General features: G+C 42.4%; 2 protein-coding genes across 3 annotated transcripts in view; one reads left to right on the top strand and one right to left on the bottom strand.

The window, feature by feature from the left end:
• Positions 1-9,625, bottom strand: part of EMC1 (ER membrane protein complex subunit 1) — a 39,825-nt gene extending 30,200 nt beyond the window's left edge. For both annotated transcript variants that reach the window (XM_001366661.3, XM_007491282.2), the window contains exon 1: positions 9,486-9,625. In XM_001366661.3, coding sequence (XP_001366698.2) covers positions 9,486-9,625 — 140 coding nt within the window. The remainder of the gene's footprint in view (positions 1-9,485) is intronic.
• Positions 9,626-9,720: 95 nt separating this feature from the next.
• Positions 9,721-19,469, top strand: MRTO4 (MRT4 homolog, ribosome maturation factor). The gene is made up of 8 exons (XM_001377901.5): positions 9,721-9,859; positions 11,622-11,680; positions 12,564-12,667; positions 13,821-13,902; positions 15,077-15,144; positions 16,243-16,394; positions 17,788-17,864; positions 17,987-19,469. Exons 1-8 carry the CDS (start codon positions 9,832-9,834, stop codon positions 18,143-18,145), a joined length of 729 nt encoding a protein of 242 aa, XP_001377938.2. The 5' UTR covers positions 9,721-9,831; the 3' UTR covers positions 18,146-19,469.
• The last annotated feature ends 1,625 nt before the right edge of the window (positions 19,470-21,094 follow it).

Raw genomic sequence — 21,094 nt, 5'->3', positions numbered from 1 at the left:
TCTCTCTCTCTCTCTCTCTCTCTCTCTCTCTCTCTCTCTCTCTCTCTCTCTCTCTCTCTCTCTCTTCCTCTCTCCCCTCCCCCCTCCCTCCCCCTCCCCCCCCCCCCCCCCCCCCGGCCCAGCTGATCCCAGGCCCCAGCAACTCTGGCCTCCAACCCAGATCAAAGATCGCCAGAAGGCTACAGAGAGCAGACCCAATTTCTTCAGGATCAAAAACCAGCTGGTAAAAATGGGGGTGATTTTTCCTTAGGCTACAATTAGCCTCCACAAGGCAAGGGGCAGGGGGCACAAGGGGGTAGAAAGAGGAGAAGGAAGAAACTTTTCCAAACAGGAAGTTACAAGCATGACTACTTTAAAAGGATATCTTTTGAGTGCACTAATACTTTTATCTCACCTGAGATTCAAGGGAAAAATTCAACTCCCTGCAATTCTTTGGCCCAATTTGAGATTCCTAAAACCCACTCTCACTAAACTGTTATGTTCAAATTTAGGGTTTGGAACTGGGTATAATAATTATAGGTCACCAAGGATTTTACTTGTAAAATCCTAAAATGAAACACTCAAGTCAGAATGGAATTTTATGGTGATTTAATTACAACAGGAGGAAGAAATTATTAGAGGGAGAGAAGGAAAAGGAGGTTAACTCAAAAACCTCTCTGGCTCAGGTTGAGCCAAGGTGGGAGTCTAAGGCCTTGGAGAGCCAAGGCAGAGAAGGGAGTCAGTCCATATCACTCATGTGACCAATCTGAAGAGAAGCTGTCTACCTGGCTCCTCCAAGCTCGAGCTCCAGGATAAAACTGGCCTCTAGCCCTCTCCACAGGAAGTCACGAGAACACCAGAGGCTGTTCTCTACCTCACTTCCTGCATCTCACATGGGCCAATGGTGGCTCAAGCTTGGCTTAGGACAGCCCAGGGGGGCAGTTAGTTGTTTCTGATTTGCCATTAGCTAGCACATGCCCATGTAGTGTGGGTGTGCACATTCCTGGGTGCTAGACCAAGCAAGATGGAGGAAATTTAAAATTCACAATCCCCCTGATGATGATTGGGGGACTAGTCTCCCCAATTGATCACTAAACATGATCGTCCTGCACCCCAAAAATTTCTAACTGCAGGTGTATACAAAATTTTACCCTCTAAGAGGAAAACTACAATAGTTACAGATTAGGGGGAAATAGAGGAGAGAGAGAGAGACAGCAAAACCAATGTTTTTGCTGTGAACAGAAGCTGGGAAGTTAATACCAGGGCATATAGTACCCCTGGAGCACTCCCAAAAGGGGATCATCTCTCATTTATAATTCTTCAGCTCACTTTACTTCCACCAGAATAATATCTAGAATTCTTGATGATGTTCAAAACCCAAAATAAGTTTTACTTTGTTTAAAAATATGTTTACCAAGGTTGAAAGATTTGCTATGTTTGTAAAAATTGTGACAAATATTCATCAGTTCATAGGCTTTTAAAAATGCCATACAGCAACTCATGTGGAATATAATAGTGGGTTTGTTTGTTATTGTAATTAACTAGACTATTGAGAATTTTGGGGATATTGATACCTACGTATTTGTACTACTGTTCTTCATTAAAAAAAAAAAAACTGTTGCCTTGTAAAATTCATTTGCTTGTACTCACAGTGGATCCTGGCCAGATATGAAGAGGAAATGGATCTCCTTTTTGGTGAGAAAGCCATGTATTCTATATTTTCTTAGCTGACACAGTATGTCAATTATTATAAGCTATATTTTTATTTTTAAAACTCTTTTATTATATTTTTCTTGCATGTGCAATATACTATTTCAGTTTTTTCTCTCCTTTTTTATTTGAAGCACATGTCACCAGTGTTAAGATTTTCTTTAACTTTTTTTGATTTTGCAGTAATATAAGTTTAAAATACATTTGCTATAATGTCAATGCATGCCACAAAAGCTTGAGACTATCAAAATGATGCCAGTAATTATTAAAAAAAAATTATGGGATTTTGCTTAATGAGTCTATCTGATTCCAGGACAAGATATACAAAAGAGTCATTGCACAGGGCCAAAGAAGCCAATCCAGGAAGAATTGATGTACTTCTAAGCCAATACAAAGGACTTGAACCTAGTATGAAGGCTCAAGGTTGTGACGCTTAACACATGTTAAGACGTAGGCCTTCCTTGTATCCACATTCTTTGTGAAAATACAGACGAGTATCCCAAAAACTTGGCTCCTAAAATCTAGTCCTTTTTCTGTCTTTCATAGTGTGGCAAACTTTCTGTAGCCCTGGCTACTGATTGGGTAAATACTTACTTGCTTATATCATTTTAATTGGGCCCTAATTCAAGGACCTGTTATAGATTTATTTTTCCTGTTCTTGGAATTTTTACACATAAGACTTTGATAGTCTATATTTTCATCCAGAAATTATTTTTATTTGGATTTTTCTGATATCTTTTTAATTTCTCTTGACAATTGATTCATATACCTCATAACTCAGCCAAGTATCCCTAAATGATCCCTGTGTTTTTCAATCACCCTCTTCAAGGGGGGAATGTAAAAATATTATTATTTTTAAATTGCAAAGTTTAAATTCCTTTTGAGAAGAATTTTAGGTTAAGAAACATGCTACCTCTCCGAATCCAAAAACTGAACTGTTTGGAGAAGATGCCATGAAGATGCCTCCAGACCACAAGCTGCACGAGAAGATCAAGAATGAAACTTTGGGTGTGGTTGATTGAACATTTATTTGTATCTATACTTTCATGCCAAAGGGGAATGCCTCCTAACTGGTTTTTTGTCAATGGGTCTAGCAATTATTGGTTTTGTTCTTTTTCCTCCTATCCTCAAATTATTGTGATCTTTAAGTTGATTATGTTTTCATGATCCTTTTTGGGGAAACTTTTCCTAATAATAATAAAAGGGGGAATATAAAAATGGAGATTTGAAGCCTAGACTTCAATCCCCAGAAGTCCTTGGCATTTCCCAGAATTCCCAATAATCTCACCTGAGATCCCCACCTGGGCCGAGAACACAATTTGTATTTAAACTGACTGTACCATCTACTTGGTCTCTGTAAAAAATACTCGAATACAGGACTACAATCCCCACAAGCCTTTGCTCCACTTCCCCAGAATGCCTTGTAATCTCACCTGGGCCAAGATCAAGAAGGTATTTAAGCTGATTCAAAGGCTTTTGAGTGCTTTTTTCCTCGCTCTTGTACTTCCATTTTGGGGCAGGCCTGGCTTTTTTTCATAATGTAGGTGAGGTTGTGTCTAGGCCACTCTATGACCTGGACACGTGTTTCTTACCCTGTATTTTCTTTAATCCTTAATCTTCAATAAACCTCTAAAAAAATATAATACTCCTTGCAGAGAGAAACTAATTTCTACCTGCCTCAGATGCCTCAGTCTCCCCAGTCTCCCCTAAATTTTAATCTTACATCTCTCAGCTTCTGCTTGTAAGCACACCTCAAGCTGTAGAGTAAGTGAAATTGAATGGGCTTATCAGCCCTAGAAACATGGCTTTTTGATTTGTATCTTTGATTTCTAATAATCTTTAATAAACCTCTAAAAATATAATACTTTTAGTAGAGAAATGAAATTTAACTGTTACATATGAGTGATAAAAGAAGTATAGTGTCATGAAAAGAATACTGGAATGGGGAGCCCTGGCTCTGTTCACTTACTAGCTATGTGAATATTTGTAGGGTACCTTAGATCTCTGAATGTCTCCTTATCTATAAAATGGGCATGATATTTACACTATGATTTCTGCAAAGAAAGTGCCTTATAAACAATAAAACATTATTATTAACTTAAATAATTATTAGTATGCCCTTTAACAAAAATAATTTAATAATTTTTCCTTTGATTCAAGGGAATAACTTATATAAATAAGAATCCCAAAAATACTATATAGAAATTGACAGCATAATACAGCATTAGGAAAAAGGTACTGCCATCTCACTAAGAGATATCTGTGCACAAAATTATCTAGGCTGGATAATATTAAAGATATACATTTTGCCCTTGATGAGTCAATAATCTAATAATTCCTCTTGTTGTCACTCAATTTGAGGGAAAGAGGAGAAATTGCCCCAAAATCCCAGATACCTATTCAAAGACCCTCAAGAAGCGTTGATGATATCATCCTAAAATATTTTCTTTTTTGTTATAAATTTAACAATTACCAACATAGACACTCCAATATATAAAGGACAAAAAAAATGATAGCATATGAAATTGCGAACTTGTTAAGTTTTTAGAAAAGCATATTCAATAGAACATAGGAACAACATTTGATGTCCCTTTCTAAATTTCTTATTGTTTTCTCCTGTGGGTTTTATTGTTTTATTGATGTTCTTTTCTTTTAAAAAAAAGTTTATCTCTCTCTTGTTATCCTACTCTCTCCTATAAATAGAAGCCCTCCTTTGTAACAAGGATGAACAGTCAAGCAAAATAAGCAAACCCCTTGATGAAGTCAACAATAATAGACTATAGCTATTACTGACTTCTCTTCTAGCCCATAGAAGATCAGCTGGATTGAGAAAGCAAAATTTATACCATTGTCCCTATATCATAACATATACTTATTAGTGCCCATAGACTCAATTACTAGCTCCAATCAGATGACTATTTGAACTATATATTCAGCCCAAGTCTCTCCTGAGATAGTCATGTCATCCACGATGAGTACTTCCATGTGCCCTGAAACCACACCATAATTATGAAGGCCTGGCAAGAAACCTGAAATGACAGCCAATTGGGTTCTGATAATAATACTGATTGGGTCAGCACTCTGGTCAATTAAATGTAACTGACACTATGAATCTAAGCAATCGAAAAACAACAGGGTCACAGGGTGGCCCTACCTCAAACTCTCAAACTCTCGATTTGATCTAATGAAATAAGTGGCCCAAGATAAGGACAAATCCAAAATACCAATACCCCAATAGCTAGAATTATTTCAGTACATGTAATAACCACAAAAACACAAACTACAAATGTGCATGAAATGGATTCAAGATATGAATGTTCATATTATTTGTCAATACTATACCATAACAAAATCATAAGAAATAGCTTCATCTCTAGACCCAGACTAAATAAGAGCAGATGTTGAGGATGTACTTAAATATAAAGAAAAACTTTTCATTTAATATAAATTTGAGAACTGCTGCCAGATAATGAAAAGATGGAAATAATAATGCTGTTATCTCAAATGATTTTGAAAGGAAGGTAGGCATACTTAGAATGGAATTTTTAAAGCCCTATTTGTCAGGGAACCAATACAAATATCAGACCAATAGTAACTCAAAAAAGCCTAATTCTGCTATTGCCATGACAAAAAATGCATTCGTCTATGCTATTTGACCAAGAATGTAAAAACAATTAAGGACTTGTATACATAGTACATGCTGCAGCTGTTTTGCCACAGTAAGGAGCAAAGGAAGAAAGGTGGCACTCACTAGAAATACCTCCTAAGGTCAGTTATCAAAAACTACTATGGTGGCTGTAGCTTGAGAAAATTATTGAGGTAAAATAATAGGAGATTATATCAATTCCTAGTCACTTCATACAACAGAAACTCTGAAGACTACCTTATTTGATTAGAGAAAATAAAAAATGAATATCCAAAATAGAACTCAGAAAATAAAACAGAAACTCTTGCTTACTGTGTATGAGGAACTGTGCTAGGTACTGGGGACGCATAAATAGCAAAAACAATCATGTCTGTTCATAGAAATGGAGGATTTGTTTTAGAGATTGTGATTAGGTCACATTAAGGGAGCTAGACTTGGACAGTGATGTAGATTATACAGTGAAGTAGTGGAAACTGCAACATATCACTACAGGCTGCATAAATGTAGGAACTGCTAAATACTTAGCAAGATATGATCAGGTGACCAGACTTCTCACCAGAAATGACAAATTCTCCATAATAGAAATATGAGCCCTGAAACATCCTTGAGAATTAGACAAATAGACTATGCTGGAAGAAAGACATCATTACAGACAGAAATGTTGCCTATAAAACATCCAGACAAAATGCTAATCCATAAAAATCTAAGATTATTTTTCAATACCTTTTGTCATGCTGAACACTCACATCTCCAAATTACATGGAATGAAAAAATTTCAAAGTATCAAGACCTTATGAGAAAAATTCTAACCACATGAGAAGAGGATGAGATAGATATCATCCCATCATCCCATCTGGCCCAAAGATGTTCCAAAGATGTTTTCAATGAGTCTATAAAGATAAGTGGATTTGTCTTCAATTTTTTAAAAATAATTTTATCAACCTGGATAAATCCAAAAACATTAAAAATAAAATAGCAATAATAGATTAGCAACTTTTTCTTGGAACTACCCTATCTGAACCTATTCAGAAAGAATGAGAAGGATGAAATGAATGGTAATAATAGCTATTTACATGTAACTTTAAAGTTTACAAAGCACTGTATCTCATTTAGTTTCATCATCTCATCTGACTCTCACAATTATCCCATAAGAAGATATTATCCTCATTTTATAGATAAGGAAACTGAGACTAAGAAAGATAGTTCACTTGATTTGCTCACCAACTAATAAGTGTCAAAAAGTAGAAAATAAGGTCTCTTCTGTCACCAAGTCCAGCCCTTTTCTCACTATACCCTATTTTTCCTTGGGCCTCAGTTTTTCTACTTAAAACATGGGGAGAATTATCTCTTTTTGCTGCAGCATAAAAATATTATATAGTTCTTATACTTCAATGATTTGTGATTTTGTTGACTCTCTCTGAGATTACAGGTCACAAACCCTAAACTTAGTAAATGGTTCAGGAGTTGCTGTGGCCAAAAAATTCATCAACCCACATGTGGCCAACCTGGTAATGAGCTAAACAAAGCTGCCCATATGATCTGTCAAAGGGCAAATGAGTGAAGGATGTCTAGTTTGAAAGGGCCTGTCAGAGCTCACACTCTGCTGGAAAAACCATGATAATCCAGTCACCTCAATGCCATGATGAAGCAGTTGAGCAAGGACTTTAATGGAAACACAGGAAAAAATAAGAATCCATGTAAAGGAACTCAGTTCTATAAATATTTGTTGGTCTGACTGATAGGGCACTAAACGAGTAAATTAATTCAGGCAGAATTGTCATTTTTGTTGCTTTGACCTACTCATAAGCAATTAATATTTTTCCAATTGTCTGGATCTGACTTTTTTGTGTGAAAAGTGTTTTATAATTGTGTTCATATACTTCCTGGGTTAATCTTGGCAAGTATATTCCAAAGTATTTTATATTGCCTAGAGTTATTTTAAGTGGAATTTTTCTTTTCTATCTCTTGCAGCTAGACTTTATTGGGAAAATATAGAAATGCAGATGATTTATTGGGTTTATTTTATATCTTGCATCTTTACTAAAGTTGTTAATTATTTCAGTTAGTTTTTTTAGCTGATTTTCCAACTATACCATTATATCATCTGCAAAAAGTAAGAATTTTGTTTCCTCATTGCCTATTCTAATTCCTTTAATTTCTTTTCCTTCTCTTATTACTATAGCTAGCATTTCTAGCACAATATTGAATAAGAATGGTGATAATGGACATTCTTGCTTCGTTTCTGATCTTACTGGAAAGGTTTCTAGCTATTACAGATAATTCTTACTGTTTTAGATATACTGTTGTTGTTTATAAGAGGAACAATAACATCTTAGGATGCCTTGACTGGTGTGCAAATTGAGTTTAAGTGAGACAAAGTTATACCAAGTCATCAGCCTCTTACTCTCTTCCAGAGTCGTCTGACAAGATTTTTGGCAAGACAAAAAGTCAGTTAAACTGGTGATGGCCCAGGATGCCGTGGATGACCTTGGCATCTTTGATGTCTGACTAAGCTCTAAACACGCTACAGCATTTGTTTCAGCCACTCTCATGGCCATTAAAATAAATTGTTCTCATATGCCCCTTCTGCTAGAAGTTTTCATATGCTTGGGCTAGACACCTCCCCCCCACCCCCATTCACCAGTGGGTTTGAGGTCTGTTGGTTACCCTCAAACTGGTTTAGCCCATCTGCTGAGAAAGTTTCACTGGAGAGAGGTGGCTACATAAGCTACAGCTTCTTGGGACCACAGGCAAAACATAGACACCAGAGCCCTCAGAAAGGCTTGGGCAAGCCCTCACACCAGAAATACTAGTCCTCCCTGAACACCCTATAAATCCCTTTAGATATACTACTTACCATTTACTCCTATGCTTTCTAGTGTTTTTAATAGAAATGTTTTATTTTGTCAAAAGCTTTTTCTCTAGAACTCCTAGCTTCCTTTAAAAAAAAAAAAGATTGTCAGAACTAGAAGGGTCTTAAAACAGAATTTCATTTAGAACAGAATACTGGATGGAAATCAGGTCCTAGAAACATCAGGGCTAAAAAACAATTTAAGAATGAAGAATGTCAGAACTGAAAGGGAAATTTGAACCTAGAGGGTCAGAGGTGGGTGGAAATTTAGAGTCCAGAAAGTCAGAGCTAGGGGGATGAACTTGGAAAACCAAAGTGGGAAAGTTGTATGATCAATGACAAAATTCATCTAAAAAACTAAATCTAAAAAGACCTAAAATATTAAGGGAATTTGTGAAAAAAAAAATGAAGGTGGCTTGGCTGTACCAGATCTCAAACTATATTATAAAGTGGCAACCATCCAAACAATCTGGTATTAAGAAATAGAGTAGTGGACCAATGTATGGATTAGACAGTCAACATGCAATGGTAAATGACCATAGTAATCTAGTGTTCGAGAAACCCAAAGATCCAAGCCTTTTCAAGAATTCCCTATTTGACAAAAACTGCTGAGAAAACTGGAAAACAGCATGGCAGAAATAAGGTATAGACCATCATTTTACTCCATATACCAAGGTCAAATCATAATGGATACCTGATTTAAAATAAAGGGGATACCTTTAACAAATGAGGGGAGCACAAAATAGTTTACCTGTCAGACTTATGGATAAGGGAAGAATTTAGATCAAAACGAGACAGGGAAAGCTGTGAGTTTCAAACAGAAAAAAATAAAAGAAGTGGTTTTGCGTCAAGGAATATGGGTTCAAATCCCACCTCGACCATTCCTGTGATCCTGGTCACACCACTTAGGTTATCTGGGCCTGTTTCCTCATCTGTAAAATGAGGGGCTTGGGCTCCGAGGTCTCTGAGCTCCCTTCCACTTCCAAGTTCATCTTGTGCCTCATTTCCCACAGGAGCCTGGCCTTCCCAGACCCACGCGTAGCTCCACGAGTAACCCCACGCCTGCCACCCACTCGGTACCAGGTCTCCCCAGGGGGACTGAGAGACGAGGGCTGGAAGCTGGAGAGAAATCACTGAAGGTCGGTGACCCCTGACCCCCAAGTGACATAACTCAGGCAGACAGAGCAATACCCGGATGGTGACCTCTGACCCTGAGGTTATGGGACCTGGAAGCCAAGCCGTGTTCACCCTACCAGACTCCTCCAAGCCCAGTGAGATGCCTTCACCCGATGTACGCACCAGTCAAATTTGCCCACTTGGTCCTCGTACACTGCCGCCGCTAGGACCAGGAGTGCGGCCCAGAGCCACAACCGAGCGGCCAGCGCCGCCGCCATGATGGGGAAACCGGCAGCGGCTCCCGACCGCCGCCGGCCCGGCATGCACAGCGCTTCCGGCCCAGTAGAATCACGGAGGGGGGAGGCGCAGGCGCGGGCGCCGGAGCTGGGCGTGGAGGTAGGGCGCAGAAACGACGGAAGCTAGGATCAGGCACTCGCCAGAGGCGCCTTGAGTCGGCCGCATCCCAGGAACCCTCGCGGCGCCGGGGTCCTCGTAGGCACTGCCGGCAGCCGCACGTGTTGGGAGCATCATGCCTAAGTCCAAACGTGACAAGAAGGGTGAGTGCTGAGGGCATCCGACCCGGCCCGGGAAGCGGGGGCCGCTGTGGCGAGCCTTTGGGCGGCTCCTAGGGAGCCAAATACCCCGACCCCGTCTCCGAGCAGCTCGGACCCTTCGCAGATTTCTCTGGCGCTACGATCATTGCTCCTACCTTAACAGATGTAGAAACTGGGGCTCGGAGAGAGGCAGGGCATTCCCTTCCTCCAACTTTATGGATGAAAATGGGGGTCTTGGTGATGACCAGTCAGCAGTTCGTCCAGGGTCACACATTAGAGAGCACCCTGAGGCCGCATGGACTGTGCGCCGGGAGTCGTATTGAGCGATTTGCAGTGTTTATCTTTCTTCATCCTAGAAACAACTCCGGAAAATGGGGGCTATTATCCCCGTTTGATAGACAGGAAAACTGAGGCCCACAGGGTGAAGTGACTTGTCTAGGGTCACACAGCTAATGTCAGGCTGGATTTGAACCCAGGTCTTCCTGTTCCCAGACCACTTGATTGCCTCAATTCTATTAACAAAAAATCTTGTCACCCTACCTCCTGGGGCAACCCAAACGGGGATGGAGTAGAGGACTTGACAAACCTTCCAGTACTGGCCATCATTTTACCCTACAGTACTGCCCTCCTAGCACCCAGGGAAGAGACCCCAGGGACAAAGAGTATATGTAGTACAGGGAGATCAACAAGCATTTGTTTCCTTACTGTATACCAAGCTGTACTAAACAAACATTTCAGATTGGAGTCAGAGTCTGGGTTCCAGCATCAGCTATTCCAGGGAACTTTTCCTTTCTGTTGCTTAGTTTGCTTTTCTGTAACATGAAGTAATTGGCATGTAGTTTTTAAGGTCCATTTCAGTATTATTTGTAGTGATTACTTCTCCACCCAAAATTACTTATGCAGCAGATCAGTAGTAGAGCTGAGTTTTGAACCTACTTCTCATGATTTCCAAGCACAATTTTTTGTACTTACTTCCCCAATGCAGCATTTTTTTTAACCCTTACTTTCCATCTTGGAGTCAATACTGTGTATTGGCTCCAAGGCAGAAGAGTGGTAAGGGCTAGGCAATGGGGGTTAAATGACTTGCCCAGGGTCACACAGCTACGAAGTATCTGAGGCCAGATTTGTACCCAGGAACTCCCATTTCTAGGATCTCAATCCACAGAGCCACCCAGCTGCCCCCATAACATCTTTCTTTAAAAAATTAAAAAAAAAAAGAACTTACCTTCTGTGTTAGACTCCATACAGCATATTGGTTCCAAGGCAGGAAAGGAATACGGGCTGGGCAATGGAGTTTAAGTAACTTGCCTATGGTCACATAGCCAGGAAGTGTGAGAATTTGAACCCAGATCTCTTATTTCTAGGCCTGGCTCTCAATCCACTGAGCCACTTAGCAGTCTCCACTATATATATATATATATATATATATATATATATATATATATATATATATATATATATATATATATATATATATATATAGTGGAGACTGCTATATTAAATCCAAACTTTGTTCCAGTAGATCTAGTCACTGGAAAGGTTTAGGCACAAGGAAGGTGAGCTACCAAGGGGTCTATAGACACTGACACTTTGGAATTTGAAATCTCCATGTTGGGCTGAATAAAACAGTGTGACATCCCCTGAAAGGCATCTGTCCCCAGTTTTGGTGTGGGACAGTTAACCTTGACCTGCCTGGTCACTGCTGTGTCTATTCAATTACCTGGAACCCATCAAAACTTAACACATGTACTCTTCTTTGTCCCAGTTTCCTTAACGAAGACTGCCAAGAAAGGCTTAGAACTCAAACAAAACCTGATAGAAGAGGTAAGAGGAACATCTTATAATTATTTTCTATCCCTCCCTGGACAAAAAGCCAACTATTTGAGAAAATTGGGGGCAGAGCTGTGGGTCAGGGAAACTCAACTTCTTCAAACAGTTAAAGAATCTCAAAACTTTCAGTTCTCCTGACCACAGTGGATAGAAGTTGCCAAGAGGTAGATTTAGCCTTAAAAGAAACAAGAACTTTATCACAATTAGAGTGGCCGAGACAAGAAAATTGGTGAGCCCTGTTAATAAAAAGATTCAGACAGAGTCTGGATGGCCCCCTAGGGGATGGGAGATTTCTGTATGAGGTGAGAAAGACCACTAAGAACTGAGGAAAAGGGAAGAAAGCATCACTTGAGTGGATATTTGAAAGAAACTAAGGATTCTGTGGGAAAGAACTAAAGAAGGAAGGAATTTCAGATGGGTAGCACAGCAAATACAAAGCTATGGAAGTGAGAAATGACAGTGCTTATAGAATCAACAAGACCTGCTGATGAGGAGTGGAAAAGAGGGAAGAGTGTACTGTGACTCAAGTTGCAAATCTAAGAAATTGGAAGGATGGTGATACCCTCCATAGAAATAGGGATTCTGCTCTAGGGAGCTGGGCCAAGTAGAAGTCCCAGCCTAATCGTTTCCTAAAATGTTGAAAATTCAACAGATATTTATTATGTGCCTGCTACGTACACAGCACTGTGGTATAAGCTTTGGATAAGCTCTGACCCCTCCCTTCATGGTCTATGGTCTAATAGGGGTTAAGGTTAAGACACAAGGAGATAACTATGGTGCATATTATTACAGGCTCAGGGACTTAGCAATTGCAGGAAGAAAGTGATGGGGAAGGATTGAGTTGCCTAACCCCTGGGCCCCTTGAATCTTCCCACAGCTTCGAAAATGTGTGGATACATACAAATACCTTTTCATCTTCTCCGTGGCAAACATGAGGAACAGCAAACTGAAGGATATCAGAAGCGCTTGGAAGCACAGCCGGTAAGGAGGGGGTCTGAGGGAGAGCTGTTCATATCCAGGGCTGGGGATACAAGGGTATACTTCAAAACAGAATCTGCTTGTAAGAACTTAGAATTCGGCAGAAATTTTTTGGAAACCAGCATTTACAAAGCACTGTAAGATCTATAAAGTTGATCCAGGTTGCACCACTAGGATAAGATGTGGGACTGGAATTCAAGTCTAGCATTCTGTATCCACTGCCTCTCACATCAAGGTGATACAATTTACTTATGAACCAGCAGTTTTTGATGGATAAAGATCCAAGCTATTGACAAGCACATGAAAAAAATGCTCTAAGTTGTTAATATAGAGAAAATAACTTTTGAGGTTCTAGCGCACATCCATCAGAATGGCAGATGACCAAAGAGGACAAGGACAGATATTGGAAGGGTTGTCAGAAAAACAGGCACGTTGATTTGGCATTCAAGGATTGGTGAACTGGTACAACTGTTCTGGAAAGATTGGGAATAATACCCAAAGAGTAAGCAACATGCACAGCCTTTGACCCAATTTTTTTTTTTAATGAATTAAAGGGGGGCTGCTAGGTGACTCAGTGGATTGAGAGCCAAGCCTAGAGATGGGAGACCCTGATTTCAAATATGACCTCAGACACTTCCTAGCTGTGTGACCCTGGGCAAGTCACTTAGCCCCCATTGCCTAGCCCTTTCCACTCTTCTACCTTGGAACCAATGCACAGTATTGATTCTAAGAAGGTACAAGTAATTTATTCTAAAATTAATTAATTTTTAGAAAAGGAAATAAATTGAAGTTTGGTACAGTCCAATTCCAGGCCGATTCCTTAAGACTCTGAAGGTCTTCAGAATTTTTTCCATCCCCTTTGGGTCTGTGAAGTCCATTGTGAATATTTCCCAGGCTAGGGGCATCTAATTTCCATTGTTGTAATGCCTCAAAGCTTACAAAGTGCTTTTGTTACGGCTTCCCATAGTATAGCCAGGTTAAGGACTGCCCCCATTTTAAAACTGGAGAAATGTAGGTGGAGGGACCTGCTGATAGGCATACAATGATGACATGTTTCCTAGTACTTGAGTCCTGATATCTTCTACCACCTTGCAGAATTTTCCTACAAGGCCCAGACAAGATGCCTTCTTGATAATCCCATTATCTTTGTCTTCAGGATTTTCTTTGGCAAGAACAAGGTCATGATGGTGGCTTTGGGCCGAGGTCCTACTGATGAGTATAAAGACAACCTACACCAGGTAGGTCCCTGCTCTTGGTTCTTCAAGAGGAGTGATCCCAGTACAGCTGACCTCCTTTAACCAGGACAGCTACAGACACTAGGAAAGAGTGAGTCCTGGCTTCTTCAAGCTCTTAGGCTTCTGGGGCCTGGGTCTAAGCATCTGGGAGGCCCAGTACTCCCTTCTCCATAGCCACAGAACACCTCCTCCTCCCCAGTCATTCACCCCTTTCTCTTCAGTCAGAGAAGCTTTCATTTTTCTGCCCTTAGGAGCAATACAGAATAGAAATAGCATCAGTGTGGTATGGAGCATCTTCCCCCACCCCATCCTGTCTGTTTTTGATGTTCTGTGGATCATCCTTTGGCAAGGCCCCTGGATCCCTTCCATCTAAGAATTTTTTAATTTATTTTTAAAAGATTACAAAAGAAATTAATTCTATTGAACTACAGTGATCAAAATACGGGTCTGGTTTGTTGTTTTGTTTTTTAAAAGCATGCTCATAGGTGTCTGATCAAGGATCCCAATGCTAATGGGAATGACCTCACTGCAAATTTGGCAGGTGGATTGGGTATTGCTAACATAAGAAATTGTGGGGAAATGAGGAAAAGAAGGCCGTTTGCCCCTGGGCAGGACCAATGAAAGCACCTCCTTAATTTGATGTCTCTGAGCGTCTTTGATCCTCTGATGTCTGGCCCTCATCCATCTGACTTTACCTTTTCCTTCCTTCCCCCTTGCATTTTTTAGCTCTATACACTTCCCAGTTCAAACTTTATTGCCTTAACCCAATCTTTAGATTTAAATTGGTCAGATGTACCCTCATCCACTTTGGTGGGAGAGTATGACTGTGGAACCTTTTTACCTGTCTGCCTAAGAGCTAATGATTCTTTTGTGTACAAAAGTAATTAAAATGCCTTGACTGATAGAGGAAAACGTAAGGCACTGAATGGCTTCTCAGCAGGGCCATGACAGGATCAGGTTTGGGGGACTCATTATGCGGAAAGTCCCAGAGCCACCTAGTAATGACATGGATTGCCTTGCTAAGAAATGAGTTCCTTGTCCCCAGTCCAAGCAGGCTGGAGAAACTCCTTCAGGAATGGTGTAGAGGGGATTTCTGCCCCAAGGTGGAGGGAATGAGTCCCCAGTTTCTGCTCCTGGGAGCTTTCTTTTGACTTTAGACTTTTTTTGTTTCTTGAAGGTCAGCAAGAAGCTGAGGGGTGAGGTCGGTCTCTTGTTCACCAATAGAACGAAGAAGGAAGTAAATGAGTAAGTTTTAAGACTGCAAAAGGAGTCAGAATTAGGGACAGGGAGGGTTTTTGATTGAAGAGAGAAGCAGACATGGCATCTGAAGGACTGTGTCTGGTGGCATCTGTTCCTGTCTCTGGCCAGAGGGCTGCAAGCTCACAGCTCAGGCCCAGAGACGTGGTGGTGCTGGGAGGATTTCCAGGATCCCTGCCCCTCTTCATGTTTAGTAAATAAATGCTGGCTGGGTGCAAGGCAGAAGACCAGCCCCTTCCTGTGGGTCCTTCAGGGGTAGAGTTTCATTCTGATAGAACTGAGGTCAGAAGGACTGAGCTGAAAAATCAGTATGTCACAGGATGGTCCCAGCCCAGGCTCCTTCATCCGTAGATACCGTGCTAGAGAAAGAACGTAGATACCGTGCTAGAGAAAGAACGTTTTGCAACAGCCTGACCAAATTCCTATCCTAATAATGCCCAGACTAAGCTGGGAAAGTGGTACTGAGCAGCATGGGGGTGCAGTGCCATCACTTTTGATCACCTCTCAGCCAGGATCATCCAACCAGAAAGTGTCTGAGGCTGGATTTAAATTCATGGCTTCTCCATCACTGTCCACTGAGCTCCCCAACTACCTCAGACAACAGAAATAGTATCAAGCCCAAAGTCAGAAAGTTCTAGCTTCATTTATTAGGCAGCTCTTCTATTTAAGAAGGTCATGAGATCATAGCTCTAGAGCTGGAGGTGGCCTCAGAGTCCTTCTAGTCCAGTCCCACCCATTGTATAGATGAAGAAACTGAGGCCCCAGAAGGGGAATTACTTGCCCAAGTACAATTATATCAATGCATACAAGGTGGGATCTGAACCCAAAGCCTGTACTAGGTTCCAAAAGTGGCCTTGTAGCCTGGTTCAAATTCTATCTCTGACACTGTGTCTGACACCCAGTCTTTCTGGGCCTCAGATGTAAAATGAACAAAATAGATGAGATGACTGCTGCAGGCCCACAAGCTCCAGATCCATGAATGTGTGATACAAAGACAAGGCAGTGACATCTGGCTCATGAGAGCCCCTCATTGTGTGGCAGGGGCAGTCAGTGATTTCTCCCCCACCCCCACTCTTTGTATCCCAGGTGGTTCAGTAAGTATACAGAAATGGATTACGCCCGAGCTGGTAACAAAGCGACTTTCACTGTCAGCCTGGACGCAGGGCCCCTGGAGCAGTTCCCCCACTCTATGGAGCCTCAGCTAAGGCAGCTTGGTCTGCCCACAGCCCTCAAGAAAGGTAAAGGACGCTGGGTTAGGCGGGTGTTAAGAACTTGGCCTAAACCTCCCTCTCATCTTTTTTTTTTTTCATTACACCATTTAAAAATTTTTTATTTTAGTTTATTTTTTTCAGTTACATGTAGTTTTTGGTTTCTCCCTCCCTCCCCTCCCTTTCTTTTTCTCCCCTCCCCTCTCCAAGGCAAGTAGATAGTCTGATTATATATTATACCAGTGCTTTTATATAATACATATTTCCATGTTGCTCATGTCCTGATAGAAGCCTATAAAATAAAATCTCGTGAAGGACATGAAGGTTGACATACCTTCATCTGCGATCAGACTCCAACAGTTCCTTCTTTGTCTGTGGAGAGCATTTTTCATCATAGGTTCCTGGTGATTATCTTGGGAGCTTGCTCTGCTGATAATGGTTTCATCCTCCACAGCTGATCATCATATAATAGTTCTGTTACCATATATGGTATTTTCTTGGTTCTGCCCACCTCCCTTTGCATCAGTTCATATAAGTCTTTCTAGGTTTTTCTGAACTCATCCTGTTCATCATTCCCCAAGTAATGAACAACCCCTCAGTTTCCAAATCTTTGGGACTACAGAAAGAGCTGCTACATATTTGGTACAGGTGGTTCCTTTTCCCTTATCTCTGCCCTCGACTTTTTAGAGGGGGTGGCCTGTGGGTGTGGAATATCACATAAGCCATCAGACAGAGTGGGCACGATGGTTGCTTTGGCTAAATGGCCTTTTCTTCTCCTTCTGTCTTTTTTGTTCTCTTCCACAAGGGGTGGCCCAGTAAGGAAGAAAGGGGAAGGTTTATGTTAAGAAAGAAATGATGATAAAGGAAAAACATTATTGGCCAAAATGAAAAAAAGGAAGAGATTAACTCCATCACCCGTCAGAGAAGCTGCCATTTGCCTTCACTGGCAGGTATCTCTCCTGATCCACTGGCCTCGAGTGGTAGTACTGAGTGACAGGAGAGCACGGGGGCTAGAAAGCATGCCAGCCTCGTGGAGGTGGCTCCTAACTTGGAAATGAGAAGTCTTTGGAGCACAGGCTGTGCTGGGGCTCATCTTCAGCCTTTGGAAGATCTGTCACTTCAGGGAAAGGTTAGACTCCTTTAGTTTGGCCTCCAGGACAGAATAAGGAGCAGTGGGTGGAGCTGGAGCTCTCACCTTCAGTAGGAGCAAGCACATAGCCCAGGCTGGGAAGGGTCAGGTGGCGAGTCATTGGCAGAGGTCTTCTGAAAGTCCACCACTTGTTCAAGGAGGGCCTATACCACGACCTCTTCTAAAGACCCTTCAAGAAAAGCAGTTGGGGCCAGCAGGGATCTTAGACAGTTCGGACGCTGAGCAGAGAGCCCACTTCACTGGACCCTCACTCCCTGCCTGCCATCTCTACAGGTGTTGTGACCCTGCTCTCTGACTACCAGGTGTGTAAGGAGGGTGATGTGCTGACCCCTGAGCAGGCTCGAGTCCTGGTGAGTAATGGGGCTCCTTCCTCCTCCTCCTCCTCCTCCTCCTCCTCCTTTCCCTCCTGGGCCCCTCCCTTCCCCCCCAGGCTTTCCACTAGCCCTGATCCATCTACTTTTCCTTTCTGCAGAAGCTGTTTGGGTTCGAGATGGCAGAATTCAGAGTTAACATCAAGTATCTGTGGCAGGCTGAGTCAGGGAAGTTTGAGCATCTGGGGGAGGATGCGGAGGAGGACTACGATGACAGCAGCTCCTCAAAGGAATCAGAAGACTCAGAGGATGACGATTAACTGCAGACAGCCCAACCCAGGAGCCCCCTCGGTCAGGCACCGGACTTGGCTCTGTTCCAGCCTCTCAGAGCTGCTGCCTCCCCTCAGTAAGGAAAGAGCAATTGATTTTGCAGGACTCTCAGGAAAGAGGTGCAGGGCATGCGTGACTTTTTATATAGAATAAAGTGTGGCCAGAGGAGTGGGTGCTCTCCCTGTGGGCAAAGGGAAGAATGTGGCTCTGCTGTGGAGTCCCACTTCTTTCTGGTTTTCAGCCTAAACCATTCTGTCCAACGCCTGGAGGCTTAAAGGGAACGAGGTAAAGAGGAAGGGATGGAGTTTACTCTCCTGCACTTCTCTCCTGACCTTGCTAGCTTCCCCCTGTACCTGGCCTTCTCCAGATGTCTGTGATAGGAAATACCAAAGTTGGGAGTATGGAAGGAAAATGCAGCCTTTACAGAAGAAAGTGGCCCCTGGTGCCCCTGGGATGAAGCCAGCAGCCATAGGGAGGCAGGGTATCTCGGACCCTGAGAGGAGAAGCCAGGAGAAGTTGGGTTCCTTCGTGTGCAAAAACCTTTGAGTGTTAGTGGTATGAGATATCCTGGATTAGACCATATATAGAGATGTCGTAAGACACGAACCACTGGGTAGACAGGGACCACTTCACATTTTTCATTACCTCCCACAACACTAATTCATTTATATAGCACACTTTGAAAATTTGCAGACCCTCTGAGGTAGGTGTGACGAGTATTATCTCCATTTACAGCTGAGGAAACAGACTAGGCTTCCCCTGCCCACGTTCACACGGGAAGTAAGAATCAAAGGCAGGATTCCAATTCGAGTCTCATCCCACTGTGCCCTGCTGTTTCTCATAGTCTGAGAGGCGCAGCACATCGGAGTGCTTGCTTCCGGAGTGGCGCAGAGGCATTTTCAACAGTCCCCAGGCTCAAAGTCTTATCATCCTGGGCAGGGCTTCTTCCATTTTCTGTGTTGAGGACCCCTTGGGCTGTGTCTAATGAAGCCCATGAAACCTTTCTTTTCTCCCATATTTAAAATTCCCAGGATCACAGAGGAAGCCAACTATTTTGAAATAACATTTGTCCAAATATTTTCAAACATGTTAAGAGCCCCTGGTCTAGGATCAAATTGGCCTTTTTTTCCTTTCACCTTCCCAGCAAAGACCTCACCTTCTGTAAGAAGTCTTTCTCGGGCCGCATTAATGCTAGTGCCTTCCCTATGGTCGTTATCTTCCCCATTTATCCTGGAAATATCTCGTTTGTACCGAACTATCTGCATGTTGTCTCCCCAATTAGCCTGGGAGCATAATAAATGCTTGTTAGCTGACTGTCTGACTTTTCCAAATCAGAAGAGGGAGAGCTTGGCCCAAACCTCCCACTAGGAGGACCTGCAGACCCATGTCTAAGAAGGAAGTCCCTGGAACCTCCATCCACTGAGGCCCAGAGCCAGGAGAGCTGGGGTCCTAATCCCAACTTCCTGTCCTTGGTCCTTGGCTGGGAAACCTGAGCTTGTTTCCTCCATGGAAGAACAGAAATACATGATCTCACAGGGATGGTGGGGACAAGGGAAGCCCATGCCAAGCAGGGGTTTGCACTGGCAGCCACGTAGCTGGGAAGATGGAGTAATAATTTGATCAGCATTTATTAAGCACCTACTATGTTCCCAGCACTGTGCTGGGGATATGAGAAGTCAGAGCTGGGAAATCCTGTGAGATTTAAACCCACTTCTTTCCAAAGGCACCAAGGCAAGGTCTTCCTGGGCCAAGCAGAGTCAAACTTGCTTCTTGTTTACTTTCCACCAGAGACAGGCTTCACTGATTCCTGAAGCTTGACCAAGCCCGAAAAAAGGCTCTTTGGACCACAGGGGATTTCTGGCCTTTAGAAAAATGCATGCGTAAAACCATTAAAAGACTTTTCATGGTACAATGGCAGCCCCATAAGTGTTCTGTTCTCAGAGTAACAGCATTCTTAGGGCACTGTGAGGTTTGCAAAGAACTTTACACAGAATCTCCGACACAACAACTGAGGAAGACAGGCACTGCCAGTGACCCTCTTACAGATAGGGGAAGAGTGACTGGCCCAGGACTCTGGCTTCAGATGAAACCAAATTAGACCTCTGGTATTCCCAATTGAGGCCAGAGTTCCACTCCAAAGTTCAGGCCCTTCTCCAGAAACAGCTGTTAAGCCCTTATTAACTCACAGAATCGTCCAGGTATCATTCACATTTTTCAGATGAGGAGACGAGAGGTTTGTAGGCTATCTGATTACATAATTAAATGTTTATTTTTATAATAATTGTCAAAAAATAAATAAGAACCAGGGGGTGGTTAGGTGGCTCAAGGGATAGTCAGGCCTGGAGACTGGAGGTCCTGGGTTCAAATATGGCCTCGGACAATTCCTAGCTATGTGACCCTAGACAAGTCACTTAGCCCCAACTGCCTAGCCCTTACTGCTCTTCTGCCTTGGAAATGATACACTTAGTCTCAACTCTAGGACTGAAGGTTTTCAACAAAATCAAAAGCCAGGATCCAAACACAGTTCTCTAGCACTTCCCATTCCAATCAAAAGGTCCAAGTTTTGTTTCATGTTGTGGAACCCTTCCCCAGTAAAAGTACCTTTCTCATTTGGGGAGAACCCAAATAGGAAAAGAAAGGGAGCCCCCCGCAAAGAGGGGGCTGCTGTGGCATGAAACAAGCCAACTGCCCCCAGACTGAAGGCCCTGGGGCTGCTTTTCCTGGAAAAGATAGGGGAGCCAGGGGAGGAGAGATGGGCTTGTTTGGTCTAGTAGGATGGGCCAGAGGGCAGATTTAGGATCCATGGCCAGGAAAACCTAAAATTACAAATGGCCAACAGCAGGCTGGGTAAAGTGCAGAGGAGTCTTATTCAGACAGCCTGGTTATATGGCTTGGGGATTCATCCATCGGGAGGCTTCAATTCATTTTTCTTAATCCTT

This window comes from Monodelphis domestica, chromosome 4 (assembly GCF_027887165.1).
Source record: "Monodelphis domestica isolate mMonDom1 chromosome 4, mMonDom1.pri, whole genome shotgun sequence".
NCBI lineage: Eukaryota > Metazoa > Chordata > Mammalia > Didelphimorphia > Didelphidae > Monodelphis > Monodelphis domestica.
Note: the sequence above shows the minus strand (reverse complement) of the source record. Positions and strands in the feature narration are given on the sequence as shown.